This window comes from Sphaerodactylus townsendi, linkage group LG04, assembly GCF_021028975.2.
Source record: "Sphaerodactylus townsendi isolate TG3544 linkage group LG04, MPM_Stown_v2.3, whole genome shotgun sequence".
In the NCBI taxonomy this organism is placed as follows: Eukaryota; Metazoa; Chordata; class Lepidosauria; order Squamata; family Sphaerodactylidae; genus Sphaerodactylus; species Sphaerodactylus townsendi.
This window is the reverse complement of record NC_059428.1, coordinates 39,475,926-39,494,074: the sequence shown is the minus strand read 5'-3', so window position 1 is coordinate 39,494,074 and position 18,149 is coordinate 39,475,926. Positions and strand designations below refer to the sequence as shown.

General features: G+C 45.1%; 1 protein-coding gene across 1 annotated transcript; it reads left to right on the top strand.

Moving 5' to 3' along the window:
• The first annotated feature begins 5,985 nt into the window (after positions 1–5,985).
• Positions 5,986–18,045, top strand: LOC125430439 (phospholipase A2-like). Its single transcript, XM_048492323.1, has 4 exons — positions 5,986–6,550; positions 13,764–13,929; positions 15,052–15,158; positions 15,915–18,045. Exons 1-4 carry the CDS (start codon positions 6,463–6,465, stop codon positions 16,097–16,099), a joined length of 546 nt encoding a protein of 181 aa, XP_048348280.1. The 5' UTR covers positions 5,986–6,462; the 3' UTR covers positions 16,100–18,045.
• Positions 18,046–18,149: the final 104 nt, after the last annotated feature.

Genomic DNA, 18,149 nt, shown 5'->3' with positions numbered 1-18,149 from the left:
AGAGAATTTCTTAGACAAATAAGCACACGGAACCAGCCTACCATCTTTATTTTTCTGCAACAGGGCTGCCCCAAGTGCTTTGTCCGAGGCATCCACGTGAACCACAAACGGGAGATCTGGGTCAGGGTGCTTTAGGATAGGTTCGGTGGTAAAAGCCGACTTTAAGAGTTGAAAGGCTGTTTGACACTCTTCAGACCAGGAAAGGGGGGCCCCGGGCTTGGCGGACATTGGATCTTTACCTTTAGTGCGTAAGAGGTCTGTGAGAGGGAGAGTCAGTTCAGCGAATTGGGGTATAAAGTCACGATAGAAATTAGCAAAGCCAAGAAAAGATTGGAGTTCTTTGCGGTTGGTGGGGGCAGGCCATTGGAGGACTGCGTCAATTTTAGCAGGATCCATTTTCAAGCCCTCGGGCGAGATCCGTAACCCAAATAGTCAATGGAGGTCTGGTGAAAACAGCATTTGGAGAGTTTGGCAAAGAGGGAGTTGTCGAGAGCAAGCGCTAATACCTCCGAACCAATGTTTCATGCTCTTCTATGGTTTGTGAGTAAAATTAAAACGTCATCTAAAATTGTATACCACAACTCCCTTGTACAATAAATCATGGAGAACTTCGTTGATAAGGGCCATAAAGCCCCGGGGGCCCCACTTAACCCGAATGGCATTATCAAGTATTCAAACTGTCCAAACTTTGTGTTAAACGCAGTCAAGTGTTCATAGCCTTCAGCAATTCTGACCCTGTAGTAAGCTTCTCTCAAGTCCAATTTAGTGAAAATGCGCCCTTTGCCGAGTGCATCTAAAAGGTCCTTGATCAAAGGCAAAGGATATTTATTGGACAGGGAGACCGCATTGAGACCTCGATAATCTGTGCAAAGCCGTAAGGACCCATCTTTCTTTTACAAACAAAGCGGGAGCAGCGTGTGTGTGTTTGGTAGCCCGCCGTATGAACCCGCTGAGCGAGGTTCTTGTCCAGGAAAGGCACGGTTCCTTCTCCCTCATTGGGACTCATCACGGTAGATTCTACCTTTGAGGCAGTTCGCCCTGGTTGTATATAACGATTTTGCAGTCAGTGTCTCTGTGGGGTGGCAACTGATCGCATTCTTGCTCCTGAAAACTCTGGCTAGATCATGATACGCAGGTGGGATGCCAATGGAATCGGGAGCAATCGCTGAAGAAGCCAGGGAGGGGGGGTGTCAGGAGAAGTTGGGTTTTCCCCCCAATTCATGTGTTCACCGCAGGGAGGGTCAGTGAATTCTAAGATCCGTTCTTTCCAAATGAACTTTGGTTCATGTAACAGTAACCATGGCATGCCCAAAACTATGGAGTGTTTGGCCACTGGCGCCAAAATAAAACTAATTTTCTCCCAATGGTCGGCGCAACGGAGGAGAACCGGCTGTGTTTTGAACTGGGCCGGTCCTTCGTTCCCGAGGGGGGTGCCGTCCATTTGGGTGAATGGTATGGGCTTAGCCAGGGGAATTCGGTCAAGACCTAGCTCCTCTGCCACCTGGGGCCGCATAAGCAGTGGGAGCAGCCAGAATCCACAAGGGCCGAGGCTATAATGCGAGTGTGTTTAGCGGGGGTTGGCCAGAAACGCTTGGACAGTAATGGGGCTGCCTTCACTCACCGCGTCAGGAGTCGGGCCCATGTCCATGGGGGCTGAAGAAAGGCAAGCAGCTGCTTCCCCTCCTCCGGGTCGCCTTCGATGACCGCTTTAGACAAGCCCGTCGGAGGCGGCCCCGATCTGCGTGGTGGCTTGGCAGATGGAGGGCGTGTAGCTGGAGCGGTTGGGTTTTGTTTCTTGGGACAGTTGGCGGCTAGATGACCTGGCCCTCCGCAGTAAAGACACAATCCCAGTCGGCGACGGCGTTCAGAGGTGGTTTCGGTGGGGGCGGCTGGGCTTGGCTTGGTGGGCGCAGTGGTGGGTTTTGGGCGTGGGCGGCCTCCGGCACGAGCGTATTCCAAACGAGGCGGCAACAGGAACGCCAACAGGATCGAAACGGGAAAAGTACGAGGGACCCGAATTAGAAGCACCGGGTGACGCGGCTTGCCGTCCACAGCAGCCGAGAAGTATTCGCATGGCATGGGTTCGGGCTACTCAGGAGGAAGTCGAGCAGCCGCCGCACGAAATTCACGGGCAAATTCTGCAAACGGGCGGTTTGCCTTGCTGGATAGTTTTGATGGTGCGGATAGCTTCATTCTCGGCGCCTGGATCTTGGAAGGCGCTCTTAAGGCTTGGAGCAATGCGGGCACCGTGCGAGAGTCTTCATCTTGCAAATCCAAAAGAGTCACGAACCAGTCGGCTGCTGCCCCATCCAGGACTGAGCCGATGTCCCGTATTTTTTCGCGCTCAGACCGGGTATAAATCATCATAGTCTTCCAAGTGGGCATTGAGTTGCCAAAATGAAGTAGGAAGTTTGGAAGCGGTCCCATCAAAACGGGCTGGTATCGGGGCCTATAGTAGCCCCGTTCCACGGCTCTTGGCAGCCTGCTGGGGCGGCGGTTGCGCTGAGTTGAGCAGGTTGGGCAGGCAGCTGTTGTCTGGGGCCGGAATCGGGGGCGCTGGCGGCATTGCCGCTGGCGTTTGGGTGGCAGGACCCAGGTAATGCGTGGCCCCACTGGCGCCCGGCATGATCAGTAACAGCATAGACTCCAACTTGGGGCTTCCTGGTCTGCTGCCTCCTTAGCTCCCTCTCCAACGCAGCGAGCTCCTTCTCCTTGCGGGTCAAGGCATCTTGGTGCGCATGCAGAGCAGCTTTTTCTCGTTCCAATTTAGCCAGTTCGTCCCGTTTAAGAGCTTCCAGTAAGCTCACTTCTGCGTCGCGCAAGGCCTGAACGCTTTCGCGTTGCCGCTGTAAATCCAGTCTGGAGTGTTCCAGGACCTTATCATGGACTGACAGATTCTGCGCATATTGCCGTTGGAGCGCATCTTTGGCACGGTCCAGCTCGAAGTTGGACTTCTTTGCGTTGCTGGTCCCGGTCCCTCTGCAGGTTTTCGCTCTTGCTGCAACTGTGCCCGTTCCTCCTCCCATAGCTGGCGTTCCGCGGTTCCATGCCGCTTGGGCCTCGCCCAGTCGCCCCACTTCCTCATCCCAGTCCTCTCTCGATGGGAGAGGGAACAGATCCGGCTGGGAATGCAGGCTTTCTTCGGACTCTTCTTCGTCTGGAAGCGAGACATCGGAGACACCGTAGCCACCGGTGGCTCCCGGGGCACCTCAGGTGCGGTCGCTGGCCCGGGATCAGGGGGGTCCGATTGGAAGGCGGTACGGATACCCCTCCCAATCCCAGGTTTAGTCCCAGTGTCCTTCGGACGGGCCCCAGTGCTGTGCCACGGTGGTTCTTTGGGAGCATCACCGAAATATGAGTCCAGGAACCGTTCAATGGATTCCTGGGTTGCCGCATGAAAGGTGGTCAGGCCCGTCTCCTCCATGACAGGTTGCATCTGAGGTTTGTAATCCACACGAAAACGGGTAGAGATCCGATCCACAGGCGCTCGATCCATAGACAGCGCCCCAAAGCGGCTCATGGAAGTCCCCATGGTCGTCGTCACGTCCCTCGTTCCAACGGAGTAAAGGAAGACTCGTGCTGATACGAGGACGAGAAAGAGCCACCAGCGAGGCCCGTTCTCCTGCCGGTGCCTCCAGATCCAGAAGGGAAAGGTCGGAGCCCTCTTTGGGGGCTACCGCACCTTCCGCAGAAACATTCAACCTCTCCATGTCAAGACACCAGAGGTCCACTGCACTAGTAATATAGATGTATTAGGTTTCCTGCCACAATGTAAGGAATTCCATAGAAGCAGAAATAAAAGGCTTTTGGGAGTAAAAGTCCATTTATTAAGACATCTTAGAAAGCTCAAGTACACGCAGTGGCAGGAATGACACTTCCCGCCAGAAGCACAGGTTATAACTCTATTCACCCCATCCCCCATCCTGCTTCCCATGGGAACGGAGTCCTCATCTCCCGCGCAAAGATAAAGTCTCCGCCGATGAAGCTGGCCCATCGCCCGGGCTGTGGAATGCACTCAAGGTTACTTCACCATCAACACCATTGAATCCTTTACATTGATCTTAGATTGCAAATGCCTTAACAGACCAGGTGATCGGGAGCAACAGCCGCAGAAGGCCATTGCATTCACATCCTACATGTGAGCTCCCAAAGGCACCTGGTGGGCCACTGCGAGTAGCAGAGAGCTGGACTAGATGGACTTTGGTCTGATCCAGCTGGCTTGTTCTTATGTTCTTATGAGGGCAAAGCAGCTTCTGAAACCAACTTGGCACCACACCAGCATGTCTGCCAATCTTGCCAACATAACTGGCACTTGTACCAGCAGCGAGGACAAACACAGAAGCGGGGAGGACAAATACAGAGACGGAGCTCTGCAGCACCCGACCCGGAAGAGCCTGCCACAAGCAGGGCTGCACTGGCTTGAAGGTGGATACTGCATACCTGGAGATGGGCTAGGACTAGATGGGTCCCCCGGGGCAGAGCCAACATTAGTTGGCTTCCACAGGCTTTGGCCTGGAAATGCCCCCAGCATGAACCTCAGGAGGCCGGGGGGGGGGGGGTCTGGATTCCGTTGCCTCCCTAGACCACCCAGAAGGCCTCTGGAGGTGGTGCAGCAGCGATGCTATCCCTAGCCACCTCAGCCTCTTGATTGATCTATAAAACATATACAATCCAGTGGCACTTAAACTGAACGGGGGTGGAACAATCTCAGGGCACTTCCTAACCCTGTACCCTAACACACAATCATAGCTCATTGAAGCAACAGGAGGGGAAAAGACTGTGGGTTTTTCCACCACACTGTGGTAGATTTCATGAACTCTCACTGCAATAGACATCATCTTACCCCTGCCTGGTAAGAATTTTTGTGTATGTGAAATTGCAGCCATTTAATATGGATCAATTAATCCAGAAAGACCACCAATTGTTGGTTCCATATTTACAATACCTAATCCCACTCCAATAATGAGCAAGCTTTTAAAAATTGAAGATCTATTCTTTCATCTCTGAATACGAGTCCAATGTTGTGAGTAAAATGTCTTATCGGATGAATAAAGAAGGCTCTGTCCTACAGACATTCATATATTAAAATAACATTCAAACTCTCTTCACATGACACTAAAAACCTTGCATGTGTAATGTCACTAAAGCCAGAGTGGTCTTTTAAAACTGAATGTTTACATCTGCATTTCGTATACGTTTAAATATCTAAAATAAAGCCTTTAACCTGCAGTTCAAAGAGAAGCATGTACTTGTGACCTACGATGGTAAGCAGATATGCACATTCATATCTTCATTGTCATAAAATAGGTTGGGATGTGCATCACCCAACCACGTGATATAAGAACAACATAAAAAGTGCCTTGCAAATTCAACCAGGATCTATCTAATCTCTGTTCAGCTGCACCAACCAGATGTCCCTAGATGCTTACAAGCAGGAAATGCCAAGTCTGCATATCTTCAACAAATGGTACTGAACTTGGAGTTTCCAGTTTACTATTGTGAATAATCCTCTAGATCTATTCTCTGTGCCAAATCCGTTCTCTTGATACAACTTTACATTGTAGGGATAAGGTATGTATTTGATAGTTTGTTTCTGGGTGCACATCTGATTTTTTTTGTACAGTTCCCAATTCAACAATCTTCAGGCAGCTCTCCCTTTACTGGAATAGGGTGCAAGTTTGTTAGTTTTTAAATCCACATTAAGCTATTTGAGCTGCAGATATTTTCTCAGGGATGAGGTTAATAGGATTAAACTGCATTAGGTGTGGTTTTTATTTAGAATTGTGAGTCTCCTTGAGCTACAAGATAGGATAAAACGTTTTTTAAAGTAAACATTTTGTGCAAAATTGTTAATACTAATAATGTGTCCTTAAGGAAATGAGGAACCCCTAACCAATTTGAGCCATTACTGTACCTTAATTTTCTAACATCTCAGTGATTTAGAGGAAGGAGTTTACCATTTGCCATTTAAAAGAGTGCCTATGTGCTCAGAATTGACCAAGTTTACATAAGTTAGAATGGAACAGGCAGACCTTAAACTTCAGAAGTGAAACTGCTTGGAGGGGTCATTTGGGGACTCAAAGAAAACAGCTTAGGAAAGGAGCTCCAGCTCAGTGGCTTTGCTATCTAAACCTGTCCAAGAGACCGTGCCAGTCTAATTCCTCTCAAGCAGCCCCTCCCAAAAAGACGACATGCAAGCAGAGGCACTCTGAGCCCCACTGGCAGAACAAAGCAAAGCATCTTTACAGAATTAAAGCACTTCCTTGGGCTCTGAATGTAAGTTTCAGCTCCAAAAGAAGTATCTTACCTTTAGTCCAAGGGATATATATTTAGTCCTAGAGATGTATATTTAACGCCGAGGGTAAACTGTGGAATAGCAGGCCTAGGAAGATTGTTTATATACACCCACACCTGTGGCTCAGTTTGACAGCAGATCGACAGGGCGAACAGAGAGAGCAGGCTATGAGTGTGCCAGAGAGAGGGTGGGCATCACACCGAGTTGACCTCCCGATGGAGCCCTGGCTGGTGATGCTGCTCTTTTTACAGACAGGTGAGTACCAATCAGATTTCAAAATGTTGTTGCCGCGGACCTGATTAAAACATCGCTACACTTTTGTTCTTTGTCCTCTCTTCCTCACTTTATGAACAGGTTTCATTTTTGAACCTTACATTTATTATACCCAACCAAGGCCAGCCACACTTGAACAGGTGAGTACGCTGAACTTTTCTTTTTCATATTTGAAATCCTAGAACAAATTCTGGGCTTCACTGGATTTCATAATGACTGTACATTGTGTGAGTGTGTAAACACTGCATATGAGGCGTCTTCCACTGTGCTTGTATGTTCTGAAATGTCCCAAGTGACGTGAAGTCTCATCAAGTGAAGTGTTCTTATTTCAGAGAGGTACGACTCATTCTAGGACTTTACAGTGAAAGTCAGACTATTGTAAAAGACTTATAGCTGCTTCAGGAGGATTAGATCAGGTACTCTGGCATGTTGTATGGAAAGTTTCTTTACACTCAGTCAGACCATTTAGTCCATCCAGCTTGGAATGTTCTGTTTGCTTAGCAGGAAGAATTGCTCCCCAGTGTTCCAGGCAGAGTAGGGTCTTTCCCACCCCTTTCCGCTGAGATTTTTTAACTAGCCAAAGATTGTACGGAAAGCACATATTCCACATTTGAGCCATAGTCACTCTCTCTTATTTGAATGATCTTTGAAAAGAATAATAAATTGCCTTTTTTCTTTCTGGAAATATTCTTTTGAATCCCCCCCCCCCTTTAAAGTAAGTTATTTTTACATACTCCAGAAGGGACAGGAGAGAAGGGGGCAGACTGCAGAGAAAGAAGACAACTCTTTTTATAATGCCATAATAGCTGTCTCCTTTGACAGGATTCCCCTGAAACCAAGCATGTACAGCCCAGCTGCATCCTGAGAAAAGGCTACAAAGACAGTTTAATTGCTCGGAGATTTCTATATTCTGCCAATGAAAACTCCATAGTGCCAGGAAAGCTGAAGTCACCAAACCCTGTATGCCCCATCTGAAATGCCCTAATATTTTATGTGCCTATTCAGCAACCTGTGTAGCCAGTTATAGACAGAGGCCTGTGTAAAAAGCCATATATCCTCAAAAATTTCAAGGTTTTCTTAGTAGCAATGTTTTCAACCATGCAATGTATAAGGAATAATCTAATGGGCTAAATTAATCTACTGAGTGACAGTGTGGTATAGAGTGTCTGACTAGGATCTGGGACACCTAGATGTAAATTCCCCCTTTGGTGAAGCTCCCTGGATGACTCTGAGCTAATCACAGTATTTCAGTTTAACCTACTAAACAGCATAACTGTGTTGCTAAAACGAGGAGTGGAGAACCATCTAGGTTGCTTGGAGCTCCTTGAAGGAAGGTCAGGATAAATTTGTACTAAATGGATATCTTAGGTAACAGGGAAGATGCATTCCCTTACTCTGTGAACAACAGCGGCGTAGTGTCAAGGCAGCAGGGAAGTACGCGATGCACTGGGTGTGCGCCAGTGCAGGGGCATGGCAGGACGTTCCGTGGCGGAAGCAGGTGGGGGCGTGGCAGGGCACAGAGCGTACGCGTGCCCTGGGCGCAGTTCTCCCTCGCTCCGGCCCTGGTGAACAAAGTCAATAATTGACACAGCTTTGAAAGCTGGAGCAATAGGCTATCAGGGTGCAATCATGAGGGCAATTTCCTGGAAGTAGGCCATATTGAACATTACAAGACACTTCCCAGTAGATCTGTTTGCGCCTTTAATCTGTTACTGCAAAATCAAATAAAGTATTGTGACACCTTTAAAGATGAACAGATTTATTGTGACATAAATTTTGTGGATAAGAGTTTAAATTTATACCCACTTTTCTCCCCAAAGGGAACCGAAAGTGACTTAAAACGCCATTCTTCTCATCATTGCAACAACACTGTTATACCTGGTTTCTCTGGGGACTTTTCTCCATGTCTGCACCACTGAATTCTATGTGTCCACTTTATTCAGGAATACAGGGTGCAGCCTGCATGATCCACCACTTCTGTTACTCTAATTCAGTGATGGTGAACCTTTTTAAGACCGAGTGCCCAAATTGCAACCCAAACCCCAGTTATTTATCGCAAAGTGCCAACCCGGCAATTTAACCTGTATGCTGAGGTTTTAGTTTAGAAAAAACTAACTGGCTCCCTCTTCCTCCACCCCACCCGCTCGAGCAGGGGCCAGCCTGCTCTAGCCTCCAGTAAGTCCTGCATGTTCCACTCTGTGCCTTTCTAGCAGCTCTGCCTCCTCTGCGCCCCCCCACCCCGCCTCGGGTAGCAGCCACCCGGAGCACAGGCACCAGGCCCGCCAGCCGTGTCCTCCCTGCTCACCGTGGTGCGCGCATGCTGTGCTCAGTGGCCCAGGCCAGCCTAGATGTGTGTATGCGGGGGGAGATTTTCTGCCCCCCCCACATGTCAAACTCTGTGTGTGCGTGCCCACAGAGAGGGCTCCGAGTGCCACCTCTGGCACCCGTGCCATAGGTTCGCCATCACTGCTCTAATTAGTCTGGTCTGTTCCTTTTTAATTTGGGGAATTAGTGTGGAACAGACCTGGCAATGTGAGAGGCTGGGCTGGGGGAGAGGGGCTTACTACACTATCCACTGGTGTGCGGTGTCACAAAGGGGCCATTCTTTCCCCAATGTTATTTAATGTCTATATATGCTTCCTTGTCCAGTTAGTCCAAAAGTTTGGACTGGGTTGTCACCAGTACACTGATGACACCCAGTTGTATCTGCTGGTGGGTGGGTGGCTGGTTTCCACTCCTGATATTTTGGACATAAGAACATAAGAACTACCCTGCTTGGTCAGACCAGAGTCCATCTAGTCCAGCACTCTCCTACTTGCAGTGGCCCACCAGGTGCCTTTGGGAGCTCACATGCAGGATATGAAAGCAATGGCCTTCTGCTGCTGATGCTGCTCCTGAGCATCTGGTCTGCTAAGGCATTTGCAATCTGAGATCAAAAAGGATCAAGATTGGTAGCCATAGATCGACTTCTCCTCCATAGTCTCTGGAACCAGCAGAGAAGAGGAGCAGTGGAGAAGATGAGTGGGCCAGAAAGGGATCAGTGAGCTCTGTTTTTTCTTTACAGAGGGCTTTTCTCAAAGCCACAACTGTCTGGAGGCAATTGTGGAATGGTTGAAGCAAAGTCAGCTGGGCCAAGGGGATGTGAGGGATGAAGGGCTCCTTCCAACTCTTGATGGAGTGCAGCTAACATCTGTGCAACTCCATCAGGAGTTTATGTGTGACTCTTGATGTCTTCCTAACTATGGAGGCTCAAATCACTAAGTTGACCAAGGTTGCATTTTTTCATCTTCGCCAAGCCAGGTTACTTGCCCCCTACCTGTCTCATCCCTATCTAGCTACAGCGATCCATGCAACGGTCACTTCCAGACTAGACTATTATAGCTCAGCCTATGCAGGTCTACCCTTGGGTCTGATCCGGAAACTCCAGCTGGCTCAAAATGCAGCTGCACAGCTCTTCACAGTGGTGCCACTGCCTTATCAGCTGTATTGGCTTCCAGCGGAGTACTGAATCAGAGATAAGATTTTAATTTTCACCTTTAAAGCCCTAAATTGTCTGGGGCCTGGATATCTGTGGGACCACCTCAACATATATACCTCCCCCCCCCCCAGACAGCATTATGTTCTGCGAATAACAACTTGTTGATGGTCCCTGGCTCTAAAGATATCCAACTGTCTTCAACCAGTGCAAGGACCTTCTTCACTCTGGCCCCAGCCTGGTGGAATGCTCTGTCAGTTGAGACCCAGGTCCTGCGGGATTTAAGTAAGTTCCATAAGACAGAGTTGTTCCACTGGGCCTTTGGTTGGGGACAGCACCAGTTGGCCTCCCTACCCCCCTCCCTTTCCACTTCTCCTGTCCTGTGTTATGGTTTCCTGCTCTTTTTTCTTTCTTATTGATATAATGTTCACCCTCTAAGAGTTTACTTGATGCCATGAGTTTATAGAGATAATTTTATTGATTGTATTTGTTGTTTTTGTTTGATTTTCTGTTGGAAGCTGGAAGGGCAGCCTAGAAATCAAATAATAAATAAATAAATAAGCATTAATGATGACCGTTTACAACAACAGTAATAGTGATAATGCAGTTTTACTAGACTTACCAAGCCAATTCAGCATCTACCAAATAAAAAGACCCCATAGTTGTGACCGAACCCTAACTGGGTCAAGTGGCAAGCTTTATAATGAAGTCACATCCAGCAATTAATTTTGCATATCTTTATGCCACAATAAATCAATTCATCTTTAATGAACCAGAAGGCTAATTTCTGTTTACAGCAATTTGCAATAACACCGAACATACTCAGATTCTGTATGTTTTTAATGACGTGCCTAACCTTTGCTTTCTTTGAATATTAATGTGCTCCTTTCTGTACCAGTCTGCTGGTGGAAAACTTTGCTTTATACTTCCCAAAACAGAAGGCACTCATTTGTTCATACCCCTCACCCCAGTTTCGTTTGAGCAACTTTTTAACTGTATCTGAGTCATACTTTAATTGCATCAAGGTCCTCAGTGGCTGTCTGGCTCTGTAACACTAACATACCTGACAGTTATGATGCAGATACAGCTGCCATTGTTTGTGTCTGCCTTTCCTAACAATGGAGCTATTGTGTGTCTTCAATTCTAAAAATTAGGGTTGCGGACTGTGTTATAGAGAGACACTGCTACGTTTTCAGGAATGCATATTTGTTCTGCATGGAATGTTCTGAAGAATGGCAGTAAGTCCATGTAAAACCAGGGTCTTCAGTTTGTGTTTGCATTTGAAACAACGGCATTGTTAAAAGATAGTGTTTGTTAATTATCTGAATTCTTCCAGTTTACCATGCACAGTCACTACTATTTTTGAAATCTGTCTAAAAGTCTTGGATGCCGTAACTATGTCACATTGCGGTGTCAATATTTAAGACCTATGAATTGGCTCTATAGAGGGGTTTTGATTACACATGTTCTGTTTATTGAACAACTAACTTGTTAATAAATACAATATGAAAGGAAAAACTTTAGAAGGGCTTTAGATTCCAAAAAGTGCTATACATTTTATAATTTCAGTGGAAGGTATATTTGAAGAGTTCCCTGATCTGTCCATAGTCATGTGCAATATCTCGGCTAATTTAATCACTGCATCTTGAAGCATGAGGAAGTTTTTGTAGGCATGGAAACCAGGCTCAGACTGCCCATGAACAGTCTGATTTCATGGGAGAAGCTGAATTTATTTCTTATATTTCTCATATCATACAGTTCTGCTGCAGTAATCTGAAGTATGTGGGTCTAGCTTTGTTATTTGTTCCATTCCCTAGACGCTTACTCCACCAGAACATCAGTCCTGTTATCCTATTCACTGGCTACTGTGCTGAAAGAAGTAATGAAATCGTGGCCTTAGATTTCTTCAGACAGAAGATATTTCCATTTGCAGATCAGGACTTCCCTGCCTTCCTGCTGCAGCCACAAATACCTCCTGAAATACTGCTCCTGGGGAAAAGGTTTCCGTCCAAATAGTTTGGGGGCAGTTGGAGGTTTTGTGTCATGGGAAGGGGAGGGATTGAATGCCCCTTTGTCTGTGCAGATCCTTTGTGGGATCCAATCTATAGGAAATGATACACATGTGTGTCTTCAAGTTGGTGTCTTGTTGTGTACATGCTTTCTAGGATATATTCTTAGGACATATAAACCACTTCCATGGAGATTATGTACTGTGCTGCTGCTTCATTAAAATTAGTGAATTGTGGTGGATGTATATTTAAAGGTTATTTTAGCAAAAAGTTTACCTCCTTCCCACTCCTCTTCTACTCCTTCCCAACTACATCTGGATATGTTAGTCACAAGGGCAAAAAAAAATGAATCCTTCCTTCCTTCCTTCCTTCCTTCCTTCCTTCCTTCCTTCCTTCCTTCCTTCCTTCCTTCCTTCCTTCCTTCCTCACTGCCTACAGCATTCCCATTTAGGGTTAAAGAATAAGAGGAAAGGTCACTGCTTATTTTCCAATAGTAGCGCATCTCTCCCTCAGTCCCAGCATTTGTTAGCCAGGGAAGAGGGGAAATCCTAAAAATTGTACGAGAGACTGTGATGATAATTCAGATAATTCAATGCAGACCGATATAGGTCTTCTTGCAGTGGATCACAGTGGACACTCCTCGAAAGCCATGGCTTTTCACTTATTTTGCTGGACTTACTCCACCAAGGCCCCACAGAACTGTTAGGCCTCTGCCATCCAAGCTCTAAGGCAGGTTTTTACCTCAGAGGGTTAAAGCAGTTATCTGCAGCATGGATGTAAAACCTGCCTTGGCTAGAAGGCTCATTTGCAGTACAAATTCTTCTCCGCATTCTCTCCCAATAATATGTCCTGCTAACAAACATAGTAGTTGGAACTTGGTTAAAAATTGTCAAGGACTTCATCTATGCTAAGTTTTAAAAGCCCAACACCATTAACAAAAAATGTGGCAATTTATAATTTGAGGCATTTTGGAGGGGGCAGTTAAAGGACCCTCATAATCTGAGGATCTCAACTATAGTTTGTTTAGCTTTGTGCATGCACTTGTGCTGTTTCCTAACAGCAAGAGAAAGATAGGTAGAAAAGCATTCAAAGAATCTGAGGTTTTGCTGGATCTGAAAAATTGTGACTGGTTGAATCACACCTTGGCAAATCACACTCCAGCCTCTTGCATATTTGCTAGCACTGAGGGTTTCCAACATGGTGCCTGCCAATACCCTTCCTGGTGCTTACCAAGTGTTTTTGGAAAGCAGGTGGGGGCAGCTGGGACTTTTGCCCAGCAGGACTTCTGATTGACCACTGGATATCTGATTGTGTAGATTAAAAAACATCCTGATAAACAGAACATCTGCCTGAAATTTTGAAGGGTTACTATTATAGTTATGTATCACCTTGTTCCCTGAAATTTTGAGATTGGCTCTGCTTGCTGTGGCAGCCATGTTGTGGTTGTACCTACCACAGACATTCCAAACGTGCCTGTAGGCTCAACAAAGGTTGGGTACTTTTGTGCTAGCACTATGCATGTTTTTGGAGGCATTTGAAATGGTGGAGAAATATCAGATGCCTCAGACATAGATAGTTCATGTAATATTATGAATTGTACTGGATTTCTAAAAGGCTGTGCATTCAGAATTGGAAGCGGAATAATGTAAAGAAATAAACTGAAGTGGTTTTAACCAGTGCAATAAAAAATCATGTCCCCTTGTCTTTGCAGTTTGGAATGGCGTTCTAGGGAAAACTCATTCTTTGCACAAAAGAGGACTCCTTGAGTTATCGGGAACTATAAGATGTGGCACTGGACGAACTCCACTGGCATATCTAGGTTATGGATGCTACTGTGGCATTGGAGGACATGGCTGGCCCAAGGATAAATCAGACTGGTAAATCTGACTAAATTCCCCAAGTATCATGCTTGCCTTTCCAGAAGTAGAATTTCTGTTTAGTGCCCTTTAAATGATGGCAACTTTATCTACAAACAAAAGTGACTCTGGGAGACCCTATTACTAGTTGCACAGCCCAGCAGCAAATGCATATAGTGGTAAGTAGCAATGGAGGCAAGTGATATGATAACATCAGAACACAACCTGGCCTTTATTATACTGGAGGAAATTACCATGTTGTTAAATTGAGAATGAAGTAGGAGACAAACTATGCTGCTGTGTCCTCACTGAATTTTAAATTCACTGGAGGTTTGCTATGGATAAATGTGATATAACTCTCACCTCACCAACAGACACATCAGAGTCAGGCTTCCTGGTCCTCTCAGTGCTGTTCATTTGAGTTCTGTCTGCATGGAAATTTCCTATAACCTGTCTAATCCTTTAGTGCAGACCTAGAAGTACATGCAGTTTCTCATGCCAGTAATACATCTGCGTGTGTTGTGTGTGGCTTGCAAATCTTTCTTATTGCTGATGGTGCTTAAGATCTAAAAGAAATCAGGCCAATGCCTGCTTTGGCTGCCTGCACTCTGTAGGATCTCACAGGAAAGATCTTCAGATAATGAGCAATAACCACTCATTCCCCTTTGGGATATCCCTGACAGAAATTAACAGAATTGCCCTTGAGCAATCCTAGAGCTGTGATCCTGGGATTCCAAAAATGTTTCTGGGAACAGATCCACACATTACCACAAAGATATGGCAGGGTACATAGCAGCAATAAAGTATTAATTCTGATGTATTGTTGAAGGCTTTAATTTTGACATTTTTATGAATAGCTGTACAAACCTTAAGATGGATTCTTTAGTAACCACAGATGGCAATCAGTATGCATAATATTCTTGTTGCTGAATTTACTTAATGGATTATTCTAGACAACTAATTACTTGAAACAACATTAAAAGTTTCATGGAACTTCACAGCATTAAGAAAAGTATCCGACAGAGTACTGGAAAATTTTCTGTATAGAATGGAAGGACGAGCTGTTCTTTTGGATGACCATATGCCAGAAGGGTCCTTCAAAGTGCATGCAAATCTAACAGACACAATCTCTGTTGCTCAAAGGTGTTGTCATCGGCATGACTGCTGCTATGGTTTTGCAGAAGAACAAGGATGTAACCCCAAGTCAACTAGGTACACATGGAGCTGCAGGCGCAATACTGTGGTATGTGGTAAGGAACCAACTTTGATTTCATTGTAGAGTTCAGATGTATATTATTCACATTATCACAGGAGGCATAAATTTAGGGGAGCCATTTGAGAGATGGAGGTGGTAAAGAGATAGATTTCAGAAGGAACGCTTCCAGCAAGCATCAAGAGGCTCACCCCAGCATGAATTTTAGTTAAAATGGTGAAAAAAGCTGTGCCTTCAAAAAGCATTTGTGGTAGTTATTGTGTTTGGTGGTCTGGGAGTTCCATGCTCAGAATTTAATTCCCGGGAATGCATGGTCTCAATCTAAATTGAGACCATGGTGCATGGGAAGAGGAGACTTAAGCCTTCCACCACATGCCATTTTCTCTACCTGAAATAACCTCAGGAACCTGCAACAGGCGTTGTTGGAGAATCTAAGCAAAGAGTGGTTCTTCGGGGCTATTTTGGTTTGGGAAAACATCACAAGAGGGGAGGCATAGGCCCCTTCTGACTTTACATCATTATCCTGATCTGAATGCAACATATCAACCACATATAATTCAGGCAGCAGGGTGAAGTGGCTCCTGGAACTGGCAAAACCGATGTTAGAAATCTGAAATTACTAAATAAATAAATTCTCTTTCTACCCCACTTCTAGCACAATCATGCCCCTAAAAGCAGAGTTATTCAATAACAAGCACCAAGAATAAACAAACATTGTCAAGTGGTTTCTAATTATTCTGGCTTGATCTTCCATTCAACTTTTATTCACAGAGACGGTCTTTCTCTCTTTCAGATACAGTGCTAGACAGATGTCAACAAATAGTGTGCCAGTGTGACAGAGAAGCAGCTGAATGTTGGCGATCTGCGACTTTTAACCGGCGCTATATCCTCTGGCCAAATTTTTTATGTGGCCATACTAATCCCATGTGCACTTATTATGATAACGGAAAGAGACGTAAAAAGATTTTTTTTAATTAACTTTTTCCTGTGTCTTTGGACTTTGCACTCTCCAATAATTGATATACGATTTAAGATAACAGCTGAAGATACAGTCTTCTGAAGAGTTTCAGCGGGGTCCCAGACCTTGAAAATTACATGTTATATACATTATGGAAGTGTTTCAAAATGTATCAAAATCTCTTTTATGAAGTGGCCTCTGTTTTCAGTTTACATAACTATTGTGCACTTGGTTGGTCACGTTTATTCCTGTCCATATATCATTTGTACACAAACAATAATTCAGTGTACTTTTTGAAAAAGTAACTTTTGCTTTGCAGTATGCTATCATGAAACAGTTCTCTGTTTATACTGGGGGGAAAAAGGGAAGGAACAGAGATACACTCCATAGTCATATGAGTTGGCTCTTACTGCATTATGTCAAGACCGGCCATGGGTCTGCAACCTGCTGCTCTCCAGATGTTCGTGGACTACAAATCCCATCGGCCCCTGTCAGCATGGCCAATTGGCCATGCTGGCAGGGGCTGATGAGATTTGTAGTCCACGAACATCTGGAGAACCGCAGGTTGAAGACCCCTAAACTAACTTGCTTTGGTGGATACTTTGCGTGTTATGAATTCCTTACTCCAAGAGGATGTTTTCACATATGTAAATAGGCTATCTCAAAGCTAGGTTGCTATTCTACCAGACCACATGACTGACAGTCACGGGTCCCAGATCATCATTTCCATTTTGCAGCAAATGCACACGCATGGACATGTGAGAAAAGTTGGCTGCTCTCAAATACTTGTAGCACTATAGGAATCATATAGAAGTCCCTTATTTATGTGAGATATTGTTTTGAGGGACAATATTGTCCTTCTCTTGTGTTATTTATATAGCAAATTGTTATAACCGGAGAAGACATTCTTCATAAACATAAGATGTTCCTGGAACACGTCTCTATGCAGGAAACTGCTTGTTCTTTCTCCACAGTCTTCTTTCTTTCTTCTCCTCAAACATGACTTCATGTTAACACTCTGCTCTGAGAAACTTACCAGTGTTGTTAAAAAAAACAAAAGAAGTAGAGAATATGCAGTCTCCATTCAATGATAGTGATGTGGAGCAGGACGCAAAAAGGAGAGGGCAAAATGAATAGTATCTTTCCCAAATACCACCACCAGAGAGTCACTTTTGTTGTCTGAATACTAGCTTAGAGCCGGAGAAGATACCATGAAGTTCAATGGTACTTTTTTCTTCTCAATATACTAATCAACAATCAGTTCTTCTGTACTGAGAATGCTTCCGCAATCCACCTCAGCAATTCTATAAACAATTCATATCTTCATGTATGAGATCATTCATGTAAGTGAGGCCTGTCCTCAGATATCCATGTAAATTTGTAATATATCTGACAGACTCTCAAAGATCTGGCTGTACATCCATAGCTTCACAGGGGAACAAACCCTGCAACATGCTGTTTTACTCATTGCCTGAATTTTGATTCCAGCGCTTGCAAAACCCACATGCCCTGCTCTGCTTCTCTTGCTCCACGCAAAACAGATGCAAATCCACCAGCTTACGGCTGAAATGCTCACTGCGTACAAATGAATGCAATTAAATCGTGGAGGTCAGTTCTGTTGGGGAAAGTGCAGTTGCTGAAGTAGGTCACCTGGAGCAAAGTGTTTAACCTTTCTAGAGTTGGCGACTTTTCTGCTGCAGTTGATCCCCTGAAAGCACTCCCCATCCATAGTGATCCAGATGCGTGTTTCTCAGGCCTGTAACATGAATGTAAACTTATACTGGTTAGAACGTGTATAGGATTGCTTCTCTCTGCAATGCATCCCTTGTTAAGAACATTCCAAAGGGCTCAAATACAGTTTTTACCATTGTATGTGAAAACAGTCTGTGGCAGTGAGTGAGTAGCTATTCTGTGTTGACAAAGACCATTTTTTAAAATAAATAAATAAATGTCACTTCTTTAAAAACGTCTGTTTATAAAAGGGTGTTAAAACTAACATTTTATTGTACCTTCAGATAGACTACAGGAAGCTTTCAAACAATTGACTGTTTTTGTTCACATTCAAAAAAA

Excerpts from the sequence above, each read along its gene's own strand:
- LOC125430439 (XM_048492323.1), top strand. The coding sequence starts at position 6,463 with ATGAGTGTGCCAGAGAGAGGGTGGGCATCACACCGAGTTGACCTCCCG. Across the intron at positions 13,930-15,051 it reads CCCAAGGATAAATCAGACTG|GTGTTGTCATCGGCATGACT; the intron begins GTAAATCTGACT and ends TGTTGCTCAAAG. Across the intron at positions 15,159-15,914 it reads GCGCAATACTGTGGTATGTG|ATACAGTGCTAGACAGATGT; the intron begins GTAAGGAACCAA and ends TCTCTCTTTCAG.